At 42.2% G+C, this 25,355-nt stretch overlaps 1 protein-coding gene across 1 annotated transcript in view; it reads right to left on the bottom strand.

Annotated features, from left to right (window-relative positions):
* npr3 (natriuretic peptide receptor 3) overlaps positions 1–25,355 on the bottom strand; it is a 65,146-nt gene that overhangs the window by 23,087 nt on the left and 16,704 nt on the right. The window contains exons 2-3 of the mRNA XM_070963641.1: positions 4,006–4,128; positions 2,247–2,422 (exon numbers count right to left, since the gene is read on the bottom strand). Of these exons, the coding sequence (XP_070819742.1) occupies positions 2,247–2,422; positions 4,006–4,128 (299 nt within the window). The remainder of the gene's footprint in view (positions 1–2,246; positions 2,423–4,005; positions 4,129–25,355) is intronic.

The following is a 25,355-nucleotide window of genomic DNA, read 5'->3' on the forward strand; positions in this document are numbered from 1 at the left end:
CGTTATGTATGTCCTTTAATGGCAATAGTCCTTTCTGTAGGACTTATGTCTTCTCTACATAACAAATTGAAAATTTTGTATCATGTGATCTCCTGAATGAAGGTGGGGCTATACCTTAGCGACAGACAGCAGTGTGTGTGTATTGGGGATAGTAAATCTGAACTTGTGCAATTAGCAAAAGGTGTCCCACAAGGCTCCATCCTGGGGCCTCTTTTGTTCTCGCTTTATATCAATGATATTACCTCCGTTGTCACTGGGAGTAAGATTCATTTATATGCTGATGACACCATATTGTACTGTATTGCAAACGATGCACACTCCGCCTTAAATTCCCTCCAAAAATGTTTTTCTGATGTTCAAGTTGCACTCAATAATCATAAACTGGTTCTCAATGCAGACAAAACAAAATTTATGTTGTTCTCCAGATCACAAAACATAACTCCTGACAGCTTCATCATCTCTACCATGAATGGTGCAAATATTGAAAGGGTGACAGAGTATAAGTACCTTGGTATTTGGATTGATGAAAAGTTAACCTTTAAGTGTCATGTTTCCAAGCTTGTGTCTTCGTTGAGAATGAAAATTGGTTTCTTTTATAGAAACAGACCCTCCTTTCCACTGCATTGAAGAAAGATGCTTGTTGAGGCAACTTTTTTATCGGTTTTAGATTATGGTGATATTTTATACATGCATGCCTCTGCTGCCACTTTGAAGCCCTTGGACTCTGTTTATCACTCGGCCTTGTGATTCATCACTGGAGATACTTATGACACCCATCACTGTGACCTGTATACTAAGGTTGGGTGGCCCTCTCTCAGTGTAAGACGGGAAAGACACTGGGTTTTATTTATTTATAAAGCTCTTGTTGATCTTTTACCTTCTTACATTAGTTCTATGCTCTCTTTTAATGTGGGTTCTTATCATACTCGATCCAGTGATTGGATCATGCTGCACGTGCCAGCTGTTTTTACTGATCTTGGAAAATCCAGTTTTTCATATTGCACAGCAGCCATTTAAAGCTTTCCTCATTTTTATCCATAGGGCAATTTAAATCCTTAATCGTTTCATACTATGCTTCTAGGTGCTCCTGTGTTACTTGATTAATGGTTTGCATTTTTACTGTTTTTATTCATCATTGCTGCTTTTATTTATCTTATTTATTTTAAATGGGTCCTTCTTCTATGGCTTTTATTGCTCTTCCTCTTACTCATTTTTATGTAAGTTTTATGTCATTGGCTTTTTCCATGTCTAAGTGCTTTTGTTTTTATTGTTTTACTCGGCTGCATTGTAAATGAGGTCTCTACCTCAATGTATTTTCCGAGTTAAAATAAAGGTTGAATGAATGAATGAATGAATGAATGATTGAAGGTGGGGCTGTCATTTTTCCACCTATATGAGAAAAAGAAAAAAAATTAGGGTGCTTGCAAATTTCAGTGTGCAGGCAACCTCTGCTGGCAGTTTTCATAATTTAATTTGCTGTATACAAAAATAATATGCATTTCTAATGCAGTGTAAAGTTTGCAGGGTTGTCCTCTGACTGTAGATTTAAGAGTAGCATGGAAGAGTCCATGAAGGATTTTAACTTTTTAACTTAAATGGCGGAACCTAAGTGTTTTAAATGTTGATTTAATTTTTTTTTTTTTTTTTTCATTAAGTCCTGTGTTTTTGTTGGCTGGGAGCTTCTTGATTAAGGGTTTCATTGCTCCCTCAACAGCCTTTTCCCACTTTTGGCCAAATTTTCACTCATTAAGTCCTGGAAAATGAGAATCATTCCACCACTGTTGTTCTTGTTGTAGTTATTGCCACCTGTTGCTTTCACTGGTTGAAATTAAAAATAAAAAATTGGCAGCAGATATAAACTGTAGATAATTAGCGTTAATTCCACAATTTGATGACAAACCAAAATATACTTACTGTTCTCTGCTGCTGATGTTTGTAGTTAAAGAACCATTGTAAAGTATAAGAAACATCATTCAGTGGTAGTACACCATATGGATGTGAGTGGACTGTGTTTTTTTAGTCCAACAAATCCAATAGCGATGTTATCAGTGAAGATGATCTCAATTAAAACAGTCTTGTTGATTTTATCATGACAGTTTCAGAAGTTGGTCAAGTTGGTTGGTTGTTTTTTTTCTTTTTTTTGTTTTGGTTTAATTTCAGTTAGTTAGTTAGTTAGTCAGAGAGATTCCATGAATATGTTTGAGGCTGGCAAAAACATTGAGTGTGAGATAGACAGACATACGTACACTTTCGCAGTCATTGCAGTCATGAAATCCAGCTTTTTTGACGGACTTTTTCATTTCCAGGGAGAAGTTTTCAAACTCAGGATTGACTGTCCTGAGCAGTGTCACAGTGTTCAGAGAAGCATAGGCTTGCTTCGCATCGTTGTCATATTTATCTCCTCTCTTCCACGAGCCATTGCCTGGAATTTAATTTTAGAGGGACAGAACAAAACGGATTTTCCAAATGTTGATGTAGATTATTGCTTGATCAAAATCAATTTTAGAAATATTGATCCCTACAGCTAAACTTTGTTTATCTACAGTAAGGCATGACTTCTGGGCTAGCTACAGTGTAGTCCTTACAGAACAGAGGCCTTTAGGAGAAAAACACAATATTTTAGGGCAAGTAATAAATACCATGTCAAAAACAAAATAAAACATTTCACTAAACTAGTGGCAGCTGTTGAGGGAAAACAAACTGCAGTGAACCCTGCTCAGTTTCCCTCAGAATTACTTTCATTCTGATGATGAATGGCACAAAAGAAATTCAGTGCCATCTTCATTATTATTGCATGTAGGGAGGCCACAAGTTACGATGGGTAAGGGAGGTCAGTGGGCATGCAGCATGTCTGACTTTCATTCCAGATTGTAACACAAGACATGTTAGTAAACAGTTGTCTATTTCCACATCTAGCCAACGTACCACAACATTATCATTCATTTGGAGTCTCATTTGTGCCCCCCTCATGAATGTAAAAAAAATCAATCAATCAATCAATCAATCAATCAATCAATCAATCAATCAATCAATCAATCTACTCTGAACTCTTGTTGAATCTCAGCACAATCACAAGGCTGCAGTTCCAATTTTACACCATATCTGATCATAGTCTTTTATCAGGCAGAGTCTAACTAGATATGACATCACAGTTTGAGTTGGTAAATTCCCTGTGCAACTGAAATCGAAACTAGTCCAACCCATGCAGACTGCATGTAGGATAATAGGATATAATAAGATAGCCTCCATCCCTAAAAATTACCTCTGGCTGTTACACGGCAAGCCAACAAGATAACAACTAACCCATCCCTTGTGCTACATACTGAGTACCAGCTACAGCCTTCAGCGAGGAGGTTTATAGAACCACAACTGAATAGATTTAACATTACATATTTACTTCAATAAACATTAGAAATGGCTGTAGATCAAATAAGGATGACGTCAATATGGAAACTAACAGAGCTTTACTTCTTTTACTTCGGTGTGTTTTATTGTATATTTGTACCATTGGTTTTATCTATTTAACATTAGTGTATGTTTTACTATATTTTTTATTTTGATGTTCTTATCTGTTTTGTTGTTCCCTGTAACTTCACAATGTTTTTTTATGTATGTGGAATCATTTTCATAGATGTAGCATGGCAAGCCAAACCCAAATTTGCTACAATGTGGGACAATTAATTTGAATCTTAAATCTTGAATTTTGTAAACATTTTCAAATTAAAGCTGAAAGTTAGCGCTTTGCAAGTCAATTTAATTTCAAATCTAATGCCCCATATGTTACAATTACAGGTTGTCATTTAGAATTTTCAGATTTTAACAGAGGACAGAGTCAAAACAACAGAAAATGTGGAACTGTTCAAATATGTAAGGACTGCACTGTAGATAAACAGAAAGTTTATTCATATATTAGTAATGCGGAAAATGTATAATAATTCAGTTGCATATCCATCATTACTTCAGGTTGTAAAAACACATTTAAAAGTTATGTGACATCAACTTTACCATAAGAAGAGGCATTGAAGAGTTCAACATTAAAGAACATATAATTGCCGTTGGTCAACTGTCGTTTGTGTGCAGCCAGCATGATCTCTCGTATTTTGTCTGCTCCCATGCACATGATCACAACTGCAGGAAAATAACAGAGAGACAAATGGAGTTATTTGCTGTAGTTAGCAGTTTTCATGAATACCATAAAGCACAAATCTGAATAAAAATAATGTTAAATCATTCAGGGAAATTTTCAGAATTTTTGCCTGGACTGATTTCTAGGGAACTTAAACCAATTCTGGGAAAAAAAAGCCTTCAAATAGATGTAAGGTCATAATCAGTAGGCAACCAGTGTGCAACCAGTTCCTGGTACACTGATTAGTAGTGGCTTTCAAATGTAATTACTGATATCATTAATTCCACATCAAGCAGGTTTTATCATTAAGAGACAATCACCAGAACATAAGACAATAAATTATACAGAAATATAGAAAACATAAAAATTCTGTGAATCACAGGCAAGTTCTGAGCGATCATTTTCTATGATTTCTAAGAGTCTTTATTGACATTTATTTATGACATCGGGACAAAGGACATCAAAGATAATGATATCTTTTGGAAAAGTACAGCAAGTCTCACTGAATGATATCATAATCAGAGACAATAACTGGTTCGCCTCTTGCCTGATAGTACCAGGACATGGTTCACAGAGGGGATGTTTTGAGGTCACACACTGAGAAGTATGTTGAGGACAGTGAGGGACTCACACACTGTGTCACATGATTCATTATGTGATTGGGTTGTGCTGATGATGGAGAATCTTCTTTTTCCCAAACTGATTCCCAACCCCCTCACTGAACATATGTGTACCACAGTGCGGAGTACTGAATCCTATCCTCTACTCCCCCTTCACCTACATGCACGGTTCATGGGTTAACCATTATCAAGTTAGCAGACAAAACAGTAGTGGATGGTCTAAGCAACAAGGAGTCAGCCTAGAGGGAGGAGGTCTAATACCTAATAGTGTGATACACTGATGATAACCTGGCCCTCAAAATCATTAAGACCAAAGAGCTCATTGTGGACTTAAGGAAGACCAAGACAAATGCATGCACTTCTTTTAGTTTCTGGGTGTCCACATCTCTGACGACCTCTCTTGGACCCTCAACACTTCAGCTCTGGTCAAGAGGGCATCATCCTCTTTTGTCTTGAGGAGACTGAACAAAATCCACCTGTGTCCTCAGATTCTGGTAAATTTCTACCACTGCACCATCAAGAGCATCCTCATCACCTGTATAAAAGTACTGTTTTGCAACTGTTCTTTCTTGGACTGGAAAATACTGCAGAGGATTGTGATTGCCCAGTGCACCACAAGTGATGTCTGCAGAGGGCACACAGCATTGTCTGGGACACATCTCACTGAAGCTATATACTTTTTGCCCTCCTCCCCTCTGGGAGGCACTACACCACTTGCTGTCCAGGACCAGCAGCTTCAGGAACATGTTCTTCGCCCCAGCTGCACACCCTGTCTCTACACCACAGTGACAGGCAAATTTTTTTAATAACAATATGAATAACAGATATCATCAAGAATTACACATTAATTACACATTAATCTTGATCCTGTATTCCTGGCATAATCATTGTCATAATCACATTAAAACAGCATGTCTTCTGTGTGATCACATGGCAGCTGGTTGACAAATGTAAAATGTGAGTGGAACCGCTGAGCAAAAATGAATAAAGGGGTTTGTGTGATTTTAGATTTTACTGAAAATGAGTGTGGCTTGAGGAGCTCCAAGGTGGATAGAGAAGAATACTCCTCCAAAAAAAGAAAAAGAAAAAAAAAAAAAGATCCATGGTAACTATCCATAATGGCTTGTTGGAAACCTAAATATATACTATGTAGATGGTGTGTATGTCCCCCACATTTCCATTTCATTTTGCTGAAGTCTATCTCCTAGCATCTTGTACTAATCGCATTTATGTGTTTTGCAGAACAGAACATTGAAGTGATGCCCTGCAATCGACTGCCGACCGGTTCAGGGTGTACCCCGCCTTTCGCCCAATGACAGCTGGGATAGGCTCCAAGGAGTTGCAGCGTTAATAGCCTTCATATTTAGAATTCTCTCTTTATGCTTCTCCTTTATGCTTCCAGGTCCAGGTAGGAATAGTGAGCAGTATAGTGATACTTTGCCAGTGGCAGAAATCCAGTAGTGCTGCTATTTTTATTTGGAATATATGAATTGAATATACATGTTTTGAACTGAACGTTTATTCATTTGAAGTAATGCAGTGAGCAAAGTGTTTGCCAAAAAAATAAAATTTTAAAAATTCTTGGGTTGATACAAACTTTTACCTTGGTGTCTCAGTGATTAAAAATAAATAAACCAACAAATAAGTAGCTACACAAACAAGGGTTGCAACTGAAAACACAGCAACCCCAGCATCCCTGTTAATAAGGAAGATTCAGAGCCTGGCTGGAACATTCCTCACAACTCTGTCACTTAAACACACCTCCTGAAATATCCCTTGAGTCAGTGGGACAAACTTCACCTCAGTCCTGCCAGCACTATAGCACCCTTTAATTACACTGGGCTCTACACACACTACTAGCCCTGTGTCTGCTCTGCAAGCCATTCCATGGGGCAGTGCTTGCAGCCAGCAAAATTTCAAAACTTCTGGATTTTCCTTTTTGCTAGGGCACTGATGCTACTTACAAATTAACTGAGGAATGGGGCAGCACATGGTGCACTTACTGAGTGCCCACAGTGTATTTCAAGTGTCCCGTGTTGGCTGAACACTTGCGAAGTTAGAGTATGTGCAAATAGGGTACTGATGTGAAAATGTGTAATGCCATTACTCCAAAAAAAAAGGATTTGTGTTATGGGATCTGTCTGTCAGAGAGGTGAACAGGATAAAGACAAGATAGCAAGGTGGAGCAAGCTCCTTTTAAAATTAATCTTTCTCAGTTGGATGAAACCAAACCTTGACATACTGTACATGGATAGTGATGTTTGGAAAAGACTACTGATTTTCATGTATGCCATTCTTAGTTCTCACTATTGAGTTTGGATACATATTGCTGTCTCAGCCCTTTCAGGCTGGACCTTAAGACATTTGTAATTGTAGAGTAAAAACAAGTCACTGCATTACAACTATGCAGGAGTCCAGGGGGAGTTCTCTCCAAACCCAAAGACTTCATACAGACTCAGGATGGGAGTGCATGTCTCAGGAGGATTAGCATCAGAAATGTACTAATCACAGGAGAGGTGCTTTATTTTCCCTCACAAGTAGTTGTTAAATGTTGTAATATTATGCAATTAATGGTACTGATGAGGGAATTTTTTACAAGTAAAGCATAAGGTGTTGGTAAAAATGACTGAAAGGGAAATGGATACACATAAGAATTATGTGCAGTCTCAGCTGAAAATGTTTGTGTCTTTCTCAATTGTGAGGGAATAGGCAGGTAATGAAAGTATAATGCTTTCACTTCACATCTGTCAATTCAAATGTCTTCTGTCAATTATACATCACTACAAATTTGTATACAAAACAATCAAAACAATGGAGGTAGAAATAATAATTAAAAAGCCTCAGTACATCTTACAATACAATATTATTACAGTGTTTGTCTCATCAGGGTGGTATTCCAGAAGCAGACAAATACTAAATTAATCTGAACTTCAGAGAGCAAGACATATCATATCTGGAGCAAATAAATCCAAAGGAGGTGCCTCAGCCTAAAACCAACATCTGCATCTGCTGTATTTCATCATGTTCATCTTAGCCACACGGCTCCCTTTAATGCAATTATGAATGTACAGCCTCAGGCACTACCTTTGCCAGACCTGTTGGACAGAAGCTGGTTATGTATTAACAGCCACCTGTGTTTTTGGTCTAGGATACATAGAGGAAAACAGATATTGCTGAAGATGTTTATTACTGTAATAAAAGGAAAGCCCTTAAACCTTAGACAATAATAATTCTTCTTTATTTCACTTTAGGTCTTATTTTTGTATTTTTAATCATCATTCCAAGAGGGTATGATAACCTTGTCCAAGTGGATTACCGAGATCATATGATAATGCCAAAAAGAAAGAAAGAAAGAAAGAAAGAAAGAAAGAAAGAAAGAAAGAAAGAAAGAAAGAAAGAAAGAAAAATGTTGGATCAGACATCTTGGAAACAAACCAACTGTTTATCAGGAATAAATCATTTTATTTAAGTAAGTAAGTAAGTACTTACTTACAGTATTTAGAGGTCAAATTGAAAGAGAGCACACATGAAATCTTGGTTATGAAACAAAACTGTGTGCACAACTACAGTAAGTGCAGTAGGTCAATGTTGAAGCAGAAAGTAGGTCTGTAAACTGTGATGGATATTCACAACAGACAGTTTGGGTAACATTCTCACCATTTGCCACGTTGGCTCAAACTGAAAAAAGACACTATATTCACTGTGCAGAGGAGTAATGAGTTGAAATATACACCCAGTGATTAGAAAACACGACCTTGTCTGTTCCAATAGCTGGCCCAGTTTTGGATTAAATACCAGCCTGATAAAATATCTGGAATTGTTCAACTCTGAGGTTTACAGATCTCTCATTGGATCTTTTGACTGTGCTCAGTTCTTTTTAATTAGTCATGTTAAAATACTCAGGTAAGCAAGAACATGATGTTTAGGCAGCTCTCAGTGTTTCCTCTACATTCATTTAGGAGTGGCGCGCCACCATTCCTAAATCTGCCTCCTAAATCCTTTCTTTTTTTTTCTTTTTTAAACATTTTTGTTTATTTTTATTTTTTACACCACCACCGCATGTCTCCACCTTCACAGCAGAGTCTGACGTTAGTTACTCGCGAGAGCACAACCTTGAAATTTACATCACGTCAAGCACCCAGGCACCAGGTTGGAGAGTCAGAGGAGTATTGTCTTGGAAAATAGGGCAGTGACTTACCACAGAGAAGGTAGACTTATTCGCTCTTGTACGCAAAATATTGATGGCCAGCTAACTTTACGTAACATAGCGGTAGCTTAAGTTAACTGGGTCCGGTGCCAACTCAGTGTCGCTAACGTGAGAAAACTAATTGATAGCATTAAGCTAATATCTACACACCATGACATAACTGCTGACTGCATTTTCAGATGAGCTTGTTCAAATATTTTGAAACGGCTCTTAGAGCCGCTCTTTGAAGCGAACGATTGGAGTGAGCGAGAGCCTCTTTGGGTTTTTGTTTTTGTTTTTTTTTCTCGACTTTTTTTCCGTTCAAGCCGCACGTGATTGGTCAACTACATGATGTGTGATGGAGGGGAGGAGGGGGAGAAGCGGGGGTTATAAACACAGCACACACACACACACACACACACACACACACACACACACACACACATTCAGCCTTTAAAAAGCAATTTTCAACTGACCATTCAATAAAGAGGTTGTAAAAATAAAATCTGCAGTCAAGTCTCATTTGTTTATGCCACCATGGCTCCCCGGGGAGCCTGCCCCCACTGCTGAAAAAAATCCTAGAGGAAACACTGGCTCTGAACATAATTGAAGACTCCCTGGGCCATGTGCTCTCTCAGCTCCTTTGTTTCCAAATATGGTGAACCTAAAGGAAACGTAGCACCTGACCACACCCACCTCACCTGCTGGGTAAGGGGGCGGAGACTATAAATTGTTTGCTCACCCTGCCATTCATCCTTTTGCACTCCCTGTCAGCCCTCCAGTACATCCACACACTGGATGAAAAGTCACATTTCCGTCAATTTCCGTCACTGTAAATTGCCGTGGAAGTTCTCTCTCAGCCACTGTGACCATGAGGTGTTAAAATGCAAATGTAAATGCTGCAAAGCTATACAAATGCAAATTGGGATTTGTGTGTGTGTGTGTGTGTGTGTGTGTGTGTGTGTGTGTGTGTGTGTGTGTGTGTGTGTGTGTGTGTTCTGTGCCTACAGAATACAAAGATTTTTTTTTCATGAGGATTTAAAAGTGTGTTTAAATAATTTTATAGGTTACATACAGGATAAGTGTCCTGACTCTCAAAGGTCTTTAATTTTCCACTTAAATTGCTAAATCAAAATTCTGAAAATTAAAGCATCTACAGTTCTTGGACACTGGTCACAATTTTTCACATTTTGCCACCACAACACCAGATGAACAATGCTTGTGTGATTAGCTTGCAAAATTCCAGCAGGGTCAGTCCACTGATGATTCTTTCAGTAGGAATAAAAAGGGAATACACCAAAGTAACTTTTCTTTTTTTTATTTTCGATGATGTCACTTTAAAGAAGTTTACATGTTTTATAAAATATTCAGGTACAAAAATAGAAAATCAAAGTACCTTACAAAATCCCAGCATGTTTTTCATTCTACGCAACAAAAATGGTCTCGCCGGGAAATTCCGAGAGCGCGACCTCGCATATGATTGGACGCCTCCTCTGACGCAATGACGTTGGCAGAAAACGACCTTGGCGCGTCTGTGAATGCGAATCGAGCTTGGATTAGAACAGTTATGTTTCGGGTCCTGCTAAACTTTAACTGTTCATGCAATGGCCAGACATCGTCTTCAGTTCATCCCACATCCCAGAATCCCAGAAGGCACTCCTTTGCGACGAGTGGACGGCCTGGCTGCGGAGCGACCATATCCAGAAAGTCCAAACAATTTAGAGAAGAAACTGCTGAGCGTCTTCAGTGGATTGTCTCGACTGCTAACGCAGCTGATCGCGTAGTTGGCGAGGAGAATGGCCGTGAAAAAAGCCAGACTGCTCGCTCTGGAGGAGCAGCCCCGACCGAACTGCAGCTGTGGAGACGAAGAGACGGGTGCGTAAGTTACGTACGTAACGTTAGCATTTAGTACCACATTGTGCAGTTTTTAGGGCGCCAAACCTTTATTATTCTTATTGCACTACGTTCCGAACGTTTGATAATCGTTCACGTTACATTTAACATTACAATGTATTTTGTATTTTAAAGGAAAAGGTGCAACGTCTGCACAATAGTGACGGACACGACAGGCGATATGAACCTGAGCAGGGTTAAGTAAATAAAATACACAGGAAATATTCTGCAGAATATAAGTAAACGTAAACGTTGCATGACCTGTTTGTACTTTTTGCGTTTTACAGACTAAACTCACCCCACAACGAAACAGTGACGTCATATTTGATGGCGACTTTAACTGTGAGTCCAGACATGGATGGTGTGGACAGCAGTCTTTTAAACCCTTTCTGTTGTTTCTTGTTGTTTTTACTGAAGCCTGCCTTAATTATTTCAAACCAATATATATTTTCTTCCAGCAGCCTGTAAGACATATTATGAGACGGTGCGGAGGAGCTTCAGGTATGCCCAGCCAGCCCTTTCAGTTCAGGCAGCAGCTGTGAAGATTTCAGCTCGCAGCAGACAAAGAAGGAAGCGGGTAAGATGAATGCCGCTTTATTTTCACAACAATGTAAAAATGGGCTGAATTTTATTTATTAGCTGCATTGTTTTTGACAAACATGCTCACATATGTTATCATGTGTTATTGTTTCTTAGCAGTACTAATATTATATTAACACCTGTATTTACAGCTGCTGGAAGCAAGAAGGAGTGTCCTAGCTCTCCAAACTCTGCCAGACACTGCAAGATCGGCTGGAGAGCGACCCAAACTATGTGGCAACACACCGCAAGAGGCTTCGCATGGAGTCCCCTTCAAAGCAACAGGCGCCAACTCAGTATGACCCAGAGGCAGCAAAGAAGCATTTCCATAGGCCTTAGACTCTTTTTCATTCACCATGGACCAGCAGCATGGCCCAACCCAGAGACTCTTATCAGTGAACCCCTCTGCACATTTTCCTTGCTTTTTTTCCCCAGTCACTGATTTTACTTGGTTGATCCTTGTTAATGTGTGTGTCACGATTTCATTAAAGACTTTTTTTCAAAATTTTTCTGTCAGCTGTGTTCTTTGTGTTCTACTGTGTGGTAGTGTAGAAGGTGGATCACCAAATAAATCAATGAATCATCAATCAAATAAAATATATATATATATATATATATATATATATATATATATATATATATATATATCATTTATATTTTATATATATATATAAATATAACAATATAATAACAATTTTTAATATATTAATTTATTATATAGTATTTAATATGTATTTATTATTATTATTATTATTATTATCATTTGTGGCGCACAGATGACCAATAGCAGCAGCAGAGTTGTCATCCAATCACATGATCACTCACTCATGTGATTGGAGTTGCTATCCAATCACATGATGGTTTCCTTTTAAAATGCCTGTGCAATCATCCAATGGTTGTTTGTGAAGTCAGCAGGCCAGCCTGAGTAGATCAACGTCGGTAGCATTCATTTGCTAATTAGAGCTATTCGCACCTTCGCAAAGGCGCGATTAACCACGCCCCCCGCCGACAGATGGTTCGTTTCCGACGATTTTCGGAGCCGGCGAAGTTCCCCGTAAACTTGCCGTAAATCAACGAAATTCGCGGGGATTTACGGGTCGAAAATGTGGTTTTTCGTGCAGTGACATATCGTGATGTGTGTGCGTCTTCAAGGTTAACGTGTGTGGTCAATCCATCATTTTGATTGTTATTTGTAGGCCTTTTGAGTTTGCTTTGATGACATGTGCTCTGCTGCTCTAATCTCTTTGTTCCCAGACATGTGCCAGAAGCCATGTAAGAAGATTGTTTTTGCTTGACTGTTTGACTGTTTAGTTGTGAATTGTATATTTACACATAGACTTATTTGTTTTTTTCTTCTTGCTTGGTTGACCACTCTGTTGTTTAATTTAATCATATTGTCTCTTTGTTTATCTCTTTCCTGAAGCAGCACATGCAAACAAGCCATGACCAAGAAATTCCTGAATTAAATCCATCAAATCACAGATCAATAAAAGCCACCGGTGTTGCATTGAAACCTTCTCCCTTGCCTAATTGCATCACTCCACTCCTTGCCATTGATGTCTTCTGACTGAGACTCTGTCTGCTCCCCACACTCACTCTCCCTGAACCACATCACTTCAACAGTTCCTTCAATGGTCCTTTGAGCCGGATACTGAGTGGGTAACACAATGGCAGGCAACGGTAAGGAGTTAAGAGATGCGGAACCCAGTAGTAAGGAGAGAGTATCCAGGCCGCAACGAGAGAAGCGCCCACCTGATCGCTATGGCTTCCTGGATCCTGATGGAAAAATCTCCAGTAAGACCAAAAGCCTCCCTCATCACAGCCAAGCAGCCAAACCGCCTCCACCCACAATTGCTGCGGATGTCCAAGCAGGTGACCAGGAAACCCCTGGTCAACTGCTCGAGGAGGAAGAGGAGACAGCAGCTATGGAGGGAGAAGAAACTCGAGGTTTCTGCCTGTTAAAAGGAAGTTTTTCCTCACCACTGTCGCCAAGTGCTTGCTCATGGGGGAATTGTTGGTTTCTTTGTAGATAAAAGAGCTTGGTCTGTACCAGCTCTATATGGAAAGTGTCCTGAGACAACTTCTGTTGTGATTTGGCGCTATACAAATAAAATTGAATTGAAAAGTAGAGGTGGAAGAGGAGACAGACGCTGAGGAGGGAGAAATAGAGGAAGAAGTCACCCACAACTATGTACAGCCGCTCTACAGCCAGCTCTACAGCCCGCTTTACCGCCAGCTCCACAACCAGCTCCAATGTCAGCATCTACTCCACCCCACCTGAGAGAGGTGAGGTCTAGAGGCAAGAACGACCAGCATGAGTCATTACCACGGTCAAAGAAGACCTTCTCTTTGACCTACAGTTATGCCAGTGGAAGTTCCCGAAGCTCACGCAGGAGCCAGCAGGTGGAGCTCACCCCTCAACAGGCAGCCATGATTGAGGAGAGGAGGAAAATTGGAGAACTGCAGGAGATACAGAGTCAGATCCAGGAGGAGCAAGCTCTAGATAAACGGGCACAAGAACTGGATAGGCAAGTACAAGAAGCTTTGAGGGAACGAGAGAGGCTGACCCGGTCTCTTACTCTACAGCGACGACAGCAGAAAGTCAAAAGAGAACTGGAAGAGGCTCGATTAATAACCTCCTTCACAGGAATGACCACAGAGCATCCGTCTGCTCCGCCAGCTATGTCCAGTGTGAATGACCCACCCCAAGTGCTGGCTCCTTTCTCCATGAGCTCCAGAGTTCTGGATTCTGCTGAACCTGTTGACCTGTTCTCCGAGCAGCAAGATCCCCTTGTGGGTCCTCAACTGTCCGCCTCCAATCCAGTTCCAGTGAATCAACGAACTCCTTCTTTGTTCCAACACTTACCTCCAGCTGTAAGTCTATCAGTAGATGCTGTGAGTCAGGCTGCAACTTCTCATCCCACTACAGAGAGTCAACCAGTAGCTCAAACTTCCAGTCCAGAGCATGCCGCTCCCTCACCTCCTTCATTTCACCATATAGTGCGGACTGCACCTCGCCCGGCCAAGAGTCAAAGAACTTCAGATCCAGTTGGTGAGAACCCTGCACCTCTTTCCATGCCTATCCCCACAGATAGGATATCTGAGGGTGCTAGCATCATGGAGCTATTAGTGGCGACTGCCTTTGGCATCCTGAAGCCAAGATTGCCTTATTTTGAGAGCGGAAAAGAAAGTGACTTTGTTCTGCTTAACATGGCATTGGAGAATCTGTTAGATATCCATGCTCATCTTTCTGAACAATACAAGTTCCAGGTCCTTATAGATCACTTGAGGCTGCCAAGTGCATCCAAATTAGCAAAGTCTTATATGCATGCCTCAACTCCCTATACATCTGCTCTTGCTGCCCTTAAGGCAAAGTATGGCCAGCCACGGCAGTTAATTCAAAGTGAAATAGCTAGCATGCTTCAATGGTCAGTGGAAGGTCAGTGGAAGGTGCAGATGGAAGTGAGTTACGGTGTGGCTCTCACGTAGACAGGCTACTTAGTAAGCTCCCCCTGCAAACCCGAGATAGTTTCATTGAGCACTGTTTGCTTCGTGGCATCCTGAAAGAGGGCTCAGACCAAACCTACACCTTGGAAGACTTCTCGGCATGGCTCCAGGTTAAAGCTCGGGCAAAGAGTATTTCCCAACAAGTCTCAGGACCTGCAGCGATGGAGAAACGAGAGTCAGCCCAAAAGAACCGGGGAGAAGGATTACGCCGACCACGATGTGCCTGAGCAACACAGCCTCAGTGGAAAGCCAGCCTGATATTCAACAGAACCGTGGAAGGAGGGTGACCAGCCCTGGGAAACCCAGGTTCCATCCTTTCTGTCCATACTGTAACAACAAGGACCACTTTTTGGGAACTTACCTAAAGGTGAAGGAGTTCAGCCCGTCACAACTGAGAACATGGATAGAAAAGAATGATCGTTGCTACAGATGTGCCTGCTGCCATAAGCCCAAAAAATGCACCCTCAGGAAATCTTGCAACCTCTGCAAAGTTGCATCTCACTATTCTGCATAACATTGCACATCAATTATCCACAGGCCCCCAGAGCTCAGAGAAATCAGCTGCAGGAGACACCTTCAATCTGCTCATCAGTGCACCCTGCACTGCAGACACTCTGTATGTAGATCAGCCAAACAGATCTCCCCGTGTGATGTTGAAGGTAGTCCCGGTCTTCTTTATTAATGGCCAGCAGAGGCTGAGGACATATGCCATACTTGACGATGGTTCAGAAAGAACAATCATCCTAACCTCAGCAGTGTCCCAGCTGCAACTCAAAGGATGAGAGGAGATTTTGAATCTCAGAACTGTGCGTCATGAAGTGATTCCAATAAGTGGTGAGACCATCTCCTGTTCTATCTCCTCAGTGAGCCAGAAGAAAATCAAATTCCCTATAGCCAATGGTTTCACTGCCCCTGTCCTTAACTTGGCTGAGCATTCCTGTTCAGCCTCTGCCCTGCAGAGGGAGTATTCCCACTTGCGAGGCCTACCCTTACCAGACTTTGTCCATGCTCAGCCATTGATCCTGATAGGCTCAGATCATTCCCACTTGTTGGTGCCCAAAGAGCCTGTCCACATTGGACCTTATGGGGGACCCATTGCCATCCATACTGCCCTGGGTTGGGCTGTTCAGGGCCCAGCCAATACCTTACCTCGACCTCAGACTTCTGGTGCACAAGCCTTATTTACCCTCTGCAATGCTGTATCCTGTCCAGCTAATGCCGAGTTGATGGAGAATGTGCAGAGACTGTGGAGACGAGATTCCTTCCCACACCATAAGGAGAAGGAAGTTACCCAGTCTAAACAAGATCATTATTGCCTAGAGCTGCTAGAGACGAGAACGGCAGTGAAAGAAGCAAGTGGAGTCTCTCGGTATGCTACCCCATTGCTCAGAGCACCCAACAGTCCACAGTTAACATCTTCAACCCATAACTTGTTGCCATGGCTGAGAGGAACTGAACACAGGTTGAAGAAAGACCCTGAACTAATGGAGATCTACAACCAGGAGATCCAGAAACTGGTTGAGATGGAGTATGTGAAGGAGGTGGATCCCAATGATGATCAGCCGGATTCGGAATCTTGGTATGTTCCACATCACATCATCAAACAGGCAAGTGGGAAACATCGACTAGTCTTCAACTGCTCTTTCCAGCTTCATGGTTTGAACTCGAATCGCAGCCTTCTTCCCGGTCCAACTCTAGGTCCCTCTCTTCTGGGTGTGCTCCTCCATTTCCGTGAACATAGTGTGGCCATCAGTGGTGACATAAAATCTATGTTCCACCAAGTTCATCTACTCCCTGCTAACAGGCCATTGCTTAGATTCCTCTGGCGACCTATGAATCAAACTACACAACAAAAGACCTATGAGTGGCAGGTGTTACCCTTTTGTACAACTTGTAGCCCTTGCTGTGCCATTTACGCCCTGCAACGCCATGCAAAACAGCACCCACAAAGTGACAAGGAAGTGCTGAACTCTATATTGAAAGCATTCTATGTTGACAATTGCCTGCAAAGCTTCCCTTCCTCAGCCACAGCCAAAGCACTTTTGGACAAACTTCGTGCCACACTATCCAACGGAGGATCTGAAATTCGCCAATGGGCGAGTAATGACTCCGGTGCTGTCGAACACCTCCCTCCAGAGGCAAGATCTGTCAGCACAGATTTGTGGCTCTCCCAAGCTGGCATTGACCCCCAGGAATCCACCTTAGGTTTGCACTGGATCTGCCTTCCTGATAACCTGGGATACAAACACCGTGTGACACCCATTAAGATTCCCACGCTCCCCCTCATCTACCACACTCTTGCCAGTCGATATGACCCCTTAAGGTATATCTTACCTTATACCACCAGGGCCAAAGTGCTGGTTCAGGACTTGTGGAAAATCAAACAAGGCTGGGATGACCCCATCACTCCATCTGAACTGGCTGATCGATGGCGGAAGTGGGAAGAAGAATTGGCTGACCTCTCAAGCATCAGACTGCCTCGCTGCTATGTGCCCCCTTGTGCTGATCAGTCAGGCGCATACAGAGAGCTGCATGTCTTCTGTGATGCCTCGGAAAGGGCCTATGGCACCGTGGGCTATTTACGTGTACATGACAGCCAAAATCATGTTCATGTGGCATTCGTCATGGCCCGCACTAGAGTGTCACCAAGGAGACAGTTGTCAATGCCACGACTTGAACTGAGTGCTGCCTTGTTAGGGGCGCAGTTGGCCACCACTTTGAAGTCAGAACTTACCTTGTCATTGGCACGAACGATCCTTTGGAGTGACTCCACAACAGTATTGACCTGGCTGAAGTCTGAGTCGTGTCACTACAAGGTTTTTGTTGGCACTCGTATTGCAGAAATCCAAGAACTCACAACAGACTCAGATGACTGGAGATATGTGGACAGTCCAAACAACCCAGCTGATGCCCTGACTTGAGGCAAGACACTGCGTGACCTGGCTCAACCTAATTGCTGGACGGACGGACGGACCTGCCTTCCTTCAAAACCCTGAGACTTCCTGGTCTGTTGCTCCAGATGTCCCCCACACATCAGCACATGCAGACACCACTGAATTAAGGAAAGCTGCTATGTGCCTGAATGTTTCTGCTGCCACCAGTACATTGCCAAATGCCTTTCAGCATCAAAGCTGGAGTGACCTCATCACTGCCGCTGAGCAAATGTTGACCCAATCCGATAAAGTCACCAAAGGTGCAACAGCTGAAACCTTCATTTTGCAACAAGCCCAGGAGTCATGTTTCCCTGAAGAAATTGACGTTGATGTTGGGCTGATGAGAGTAGGAGGAAGACTACGTAGATCCCCGGACCTGGACCCAGACATCATACACCCCATCATTCTGGACCCAACGCATCCCACTACACAGCTCATCATTAAGCAATATGACGAATCCCTGCTGCATCCAGGCCTGGAGAGGGTCTTTGGAGAGTTGAGATGCAAATATTGGATACTGGGAGGAAGACCAGCCATCCGTAAACATCAGCACAGTTGCAGGGAGTGTCAGAGGAGGAAATCCTCTCCTGAAGTGCCCAAGATGGCTGATCTGCCCCCAGCAAGGTTACATCTCTTTAAACCACCATTCTGGTCCACTGGTGTAGACTGTTTCGGGCCCCTTCTCATTCACCATGGCCGTAAAACAGAGAAGCGATGGGGAATTATCTTCAAATGCTTAACCATACATTGCTTACATCTGGATTTGCTTGGAAGCCTTTCTCCTAGCGCTCCATTGTTTCATCTCCCGTCATGGGAAGCCCTTTGAGATCTGGGCATACAGAGGAACAAACTTCCGTGCTGGGGACCGGGAGTTGAATCAATGTTTCCAGGCCATGGAACCCAGGCTTCAGGAACAGTTGGCCAATCAGCAGATTTCGTTCAACTTCAATCCACCAGGTGCTCCACACTTTGGAGGAGTCTGGGAGCGTGAAATCAGATCCATCAAAACCACCCTTCGAGTGATTCTTGGGAATCAGACCACTTCCGAGGCGGTCCTTCATACTGTCCTGATTGAGGTCGAAGGCATCATGAACTCAAAGCCTCTAGGCTATCTATCATCTGATGCCAGGGATCCGGATCCGGTCACTCCCAATTTGCTCCTGATGGGGCGGCGGGACACCCCCCTGCCACAAGCCATCTTTGCTAATAGCAAGCTCCTTGGGCAGAGGAAGTGGCGTCATAGCCAGATGTTGGCTGACCTTTTCTGGACACAGTTCATTCGTGACTATTTGCCTAACCTACAACCCAGAGGAAAGTGGCGGAGGGTAGTCCAAAATCTGGAAGTAGGGAAGACTGTTCTGATCCTTGATCCACAACTGCCTCGGGCCTCTTGGCCAACAGGTCGAGTTACATCTGTCACCGCCGGAAGAGATGGACGTGTTCGGTCCGCTGATGTCCAAGTCGGCAGTCAAACTTACTCCAGACCCATGTCTCGTCTGATGGTGCTTCCTGAGTTGGTAGAAGTCTGAGTCTGAGTGAGTCTTTCTTCCAGGAGGAATTGATCCCAATTCCGGGGCGGCTGTGAAAAGACTCCCTGGGCCATGTGCTCTCTCAGCTCCTTTGTTTCCAAATATGGTGAACCTAAAAGAAACCTAGCACCTGACCACGCCCACCTCATCTGATGGATAAGTGGGGCGGAGACTATAAATTGTTTGCTCACCCTGCCATTCATCCTTTTGCACTCCCTGTCAGCCCTCCAGTACATCCACATATCCTGATGTGTGTCCGTCTTCAAGGTTAACATGAATGGTCAATTCATCATTTTGATTGTTATTTGTAGGCCTTTTGAGTTTGCTTTGATGACATGTGCTCTGCTGCTCTAATCTCTTTGTTCCCAGACATGTGCCAGAAGCCATGTAAGAAGATTGTTTTTGCTTGACCGTTTGACTGTTTAGTTGTGAATCGTATATTTACACATAGACTTATTTGTTTTTTTCTTCTTGCTTGGTTGACAACTCTGTTGTTTAATTTAATCATATTGTCTCTTTGTTTATCTCTTTCCTGAAGCAGCACATGCAAACAAGCCATGACCAAGACATTCCTGAATTAAATCCATCAAATCACAGATCAATAAAAGCCACCGGTGTCGCATTGAAACCTTCTCCTTTGCCTAATTGCATCACTCCACTCCTTGCCATTGATGTCTTCTGACCGAGACTCTGTCTGCTCCCCACACTCACTCTCCCTGAACCACATCACTTCAACAGTTCCTTCAATAATCTTTCATGTAAATTGCAGATAACCAACATATAATAATAATAATGTTAATGCCATGTTATTAGTGATACAGTGCTGAGCACTGAACACTATTGTTCTTCTGTGCGCTTCTTCTTCTTCTTCTTCTTCTTCTTCTTCTTCTTCTTCTTCTTCCGTACAAATTTCGATTCGCTACTAGTCCTACAGTTTTGAGAGCACCCAGGCAAATTATATATCAAAACGTGCGGCTCGATCGGACTCGGTGTGCTATTATTTTTCTGTACAGAATACGATACAAAAAAATCCCATAAGAAATGAATGGGACGAGCAGAAAAATGCGACAAAATCTCCCCCTTTTTCAAAGGACTACTGCTCCGGCATACTTTCACCTAGAGATGTCGTTCCAACTTTAAAACGTAGACACAAGTCTCGTGTATTGGTGTAGTAATTCTCTTTTTAGTAGGTCGTATAGTTTTCGAGCAGTCACCGTTCAATGACCGTGAGCGTTTTGGGAGAAATTGTGAGTTTATAATGGGTGTGTACTGCACGGAATGTTCGCGCTAGAGTGGAGGGGATTAACTGCCAGAGTGGAGAGAAGCTCTGAAAATTGTGTGAAACTTTCGTCTTTCCACACTCCTCCAAAGCACAAATTTCGCTCTACAGCATTGAAAATTTCCAGAGTTGTAGTGTCGCTTGCGCTGATTCTCACGATGTGCCTGGCTAAGTGATAGGGGTTACGGTTTTTGAGTTCTCAGCCCCTGAGCAAGGAGAGCGCCTCTGACCTCGCCCATAAGGTCCAATACAAATGAAAAACAGGAGAGACAGAAACCAGCCGTTTTTTAACTCGCTATAAAATCCGCATTTTTGAGCCCAGCGAAAAAAGAAAGCGATCAGCGTGTAGAGCAATTTCGGCAATAGGAGTTTCAATGTCGGCGTGAGAAGCGTTTGTTCGGAGGGTCCACAGAGGCCAAATTCAGACGTTTCTCAGACTCTAGCAGACCCACAGGTGGCCTGATCTCAAGTTGCCATGGCAACCTCTGAGCCTGAGTGCCTCTCCCACACATACACATATGTAGCTTTAGCTGCAGCTGTGCAGCTCAGTCAAATGATCAGTTCTCCATTAAGCTCTATAGTGACATGCTAATCGGCCACAGCCAAGCCTACTACTGCTGAGTTGTATATGTTAGTGAGGTAATGAGTGATGTTGGCCTGTTAGCATTAGCCACAATGCTAACATGTTAATGCTAACATGAGGTCCTATGAACTTGTTGGTGCGTGGAGGTTTGACTAGTGATGTCGGGTTGTTGTGCTAACATGCTAATGTTAGCATGCTAATGTTAACATGCCAACATAGGTTAAAATGATTGGTAAAGACATTCTAATGGTGTTTGAGACCTCCTTAATGTGTTTTCTGACATGCTAATGTCAGCTTCGCGATGTGTTTTTAGTACTGGACACTGACCTCTGTCAGCAACACGGCCCGGCGTTTGCCACACGGCCCGGTGTTTGCGCACTGTATCACTCTCCAAATTTCCCGCCGAGGGGAATTTGTCTAGTTAATTAATGTGCTTTCTGCAAGCCAGCATCTGTACATCTGATCATTTGTGAGGCTATGTGTGTATGTGAGAGAGTGTGTGTGTGTGTGTGTGTGTGTGTGTGTGTGTGTGTGTGTGTGTGTGTGTGTGTGTGTGTGTGTGTGTGATAGATCAATCTTTCAGTCAGGTGTATTTGCAATATCAGTACCTGTTGTTCATATTTTTATATCAAAGCAATAATGTATGTATGATGATGAGGCATTACAATGATAACATCTGTATTTGGAATGAAATGGCGTGGGTAATAGCAGACATCGATCATCACTTATGTTTTTTCTGCATGTCTGTCTGTCTCTATCTCTCGAGTGCTCTGAGATAGATGCAGTATATATGCTCTGTAGGAAGCCACGGCTGTTTCTGGTTGGCACAGTGACATTAATTGATTAGTTTGCATCCCTGTTTCACCTGTGTACAGGTCTCAGGTTGAGCTTGCGATGTGGTCAGATGAGATACTGATGAAAATATATAAATTTAAGTCTGACTGTATGTGCTGACTCAGAAAGTTGCATTGAATCATGGCTAATTATTGATTGCAGTGAAATGTCAGACACTGTGGAAACCTGCCTGTGAGGTATTGGTGACGTGGGAGCACGACCCCGCCGGTTTACGAAAATCCACGTGTCCAGCCGTGTGCCACTGGTGCACAGAGTTGACCAGATCTGGCGTGGCGAGCTTTCAGCGCACTTTTACACTGCCGGTGTGGACCGAAATGGACCGAAAGTCCAAATCCACCAGCTGATTATGCCGACACCTGCCCCTACTGCGCCACAACGCCCATCCTGGCGTACCTCTGTGTGCCTCGGTTTACCAAAATACCAAGTTGTGTGCCCGCCTGCGCTGCACGAAAATATCACTGCGCAGGGTGCGCACCCTGTGCCCCGCCAGCGGCTGGGACGAAAATAGAGCCCCAGGTGTTCTAGGTCAGATACATATCAACATCAACATATCTTGTGGAACTCATCTGATTTAGGTTAACTCCACTGACTACACAAATGAAGATTGGTTTACAGGTAGCATTGTAGAGACTACTACACTGTGAAAAGTGCATAATTGCATATTTGAAAAACAGTTATGTAAAAGTGACAAGTGATGTCACTTTAGTCAGCACTGTTTGGGATTGAAGACTTGAAAATGACAAAAATCTGGCAATGTGGAAAAAGAAAGTCTCCACACTTCTGCAGCCAGGTCCTCATTTTGAGGCTACATTAACCACTACTAGTATGACACAACTAAATCTCTGACCGAACTGTTGACAGTTGAGTTGCATTGTGGGTAATTTAGGTGCCAGATTTTGTCAAGGAACAAGAACATGTGGAATCAGAATGATGACCTCTCTGTTTCTTCTGCATCAACTGTCTATCATGAGTCTGACAATGTTATAGGAGTGACGTGCTAAATTGTGGAGCATTCCTTTAAGATAGAGAACATCAATTATGCTGCCACTAAATCCAACAGTAACACACAGTACCACACTGCAGAAACTATTCTAGCAGAACTGGCCTCTAACTGACCTTCTCTTCTCCTCTCTGCATTTCTCAAGAGAAATACAATTGTAAAACAGACTAGCTTTTAAAATGCCATTGAAAATCGTCCATTCAAAGTATATGTGATTGACCATAGTGAGAAGCAGATGAGCCCCTCGTGCAAACCATTAGTTACTCCTCACCTCATAAAATAAATAACATTGCGCGTCTACGAACCATCCCACGTGAGGGACGGCCTATTGATTAGACATGCCCCGGAGCCAGTTTTAAAGGTCTGCAGCAGCAGTGCGAAGTCAGTTAGTTCTTAGTTACTCAGTTAGTTAGTCAGTTAGTTAGTTTTTAGTTGTCTTTTAGTTTCTGTTCTGTTCTCGTTTCTGTAAGTTCTTAATTTTTCCTTCTAACTCCTGGTTGTTTTTCCGCTGAGTTTCATCCAGCCTTCTTTGTCTTAGTCTGGTCCAGTCGTTTTGCTCTTTAAGTTTCTCTGTCTTCTGTGCTACTCAAAAGCAATGCTGAGTAGCGTGAGTTATTCTTCAGAAGACATGTTTTTTTAGTTTTGTCGTGAAACTTTCATTTTACTCGCCGTGTTAAGCCACATGATTTGTGTTTTTTTTAATTATTATTATTATTAGTGAATTTTAGTCAAATAATAATAATTTTGTAGACACTTTTCGACCGCCCATCGAAGAGACTATCCATCTTGTTGTTATCAGTCTAAAATATTACTTCATGGACGCAACTGAACTAAAAACCCTGCAGCCAGCTGTTGATCCTTGGTCTGGGTTAACAACTGTCCAGAGCCGTTCCTCGCCTGCCACTGACACTGACCCAGTTCGTGAAACATCACTGTCCAACATCAGCTCTTCACCTTGGTGTGCCTGGGTCTTCCAGCGGACCGCTAAGAGATCGAGCCGCGGATGAACACTGGGAGCATCTTCGGGCCAGTTCGGAGCAGGCCTTAATAGGAACGCCGTCAACCAAGTAGGCATGCTAAGCGGGTTTGAATAAGAGCTGGTCCGTGAGGTTGTGATACTGTTAATTTGCCTAATTTCTCTCAACTATTTGTTTAATCACTTACCCTTATATTTGCGTCCCTCTTATTCCCTTAAAACTACTTCTCAGTATCACCAAACTCATTCTGTCATTCTTTTGCCATAAGTTTCTCTTTGTGTTATGCCATATCACCTATATCTGCTGTCGACTATTCATGATACATTATTCATTATCCATAATTGTGTTTAATAAATAAGGCTTTGATTCAAGTCATGGTCAGACGATGTCCTTTTGAGCTAAATATAAACGACCCCTGTATCCAGAGTTTACGCTTCAGATTATCAGACTGGTCTACTGTTGGTTCATTCGTTAGTATTTTATCAGCGTTATAGCAGTTAATTCCTGCAGTCCTTCTTAGCTGAGGAAGGTGGCGCCCCGATCAAATTAAGTTAATTCCCCTACACTATAATTCTAAGAAAGTGAAATAATCTTCTATTTAGATTTAAAGTTATTCTGGCTTAATTTGATTATGGTTTGGAATAGGGATGTCCCGTTCACGTTTTTTTTGCCTTATCTGCCGATACCGAGTCCCGATCCAATATCTATAAAACATTATGAAACGAACTAAGAGCAAAGAATAACATCCAGGATGTCCCTTATTTTTATTTATTTATTTTTTTTACCAATGGCTCTAACACTTATTCACAATTGTGCATGCATATAGTGCAGTGTATTGTAAACTTATATGAATTACAGTCTCAAGTCAGAACAGAACACAGAAATAAAATAAAATTTTCTTCACATTAGTAATAGTGCAACATTAAGTAAGGGATAATGCCCGACGAGGTGTCCATTATCAGAAATGAATGGACGACGCGGAGGCGTGAACCGTCTGACGCAAAGCGTCAGACGCAAATGATTGGACTTCGCTTTCATTTCTGATAATGGACACCTCGAAGTGCATTATCCCGCTTATACCATGGTCACTTATGAAAGAAATAAATGTTAAATATATTATTAATACTTTAATGTTGTTTTTTTCTGTTAAAATCGTAAGTTTTTCACAAGAAGCGGTTGAGTGGACTATTTAATATCTCTCGTGGTGACGCGAGAGGGAATGAGGGAGGTGGGATGATTGCTTAACGTTAAGTTACGTGATAAAAAGTAGCATTTCAGAGGACAAGTG

This window comes from Chaetodon trifascialis, chromosome 6 (assembly GCF_039877785.1).
Source record: "Chaetodon trifascialis isolate fChaTrf1 chromosome 6, fChaTrf1.hap1, whole genome shotgun sequence".
Classification (NCBI taxonomy): domain Eukaryota; kingdom Metazoa; phylum Chordata; class Actinopteri; order Chaetodontiformes; family Chaetodontidae; genus Chaetodon; species Chaetodon trifascialis.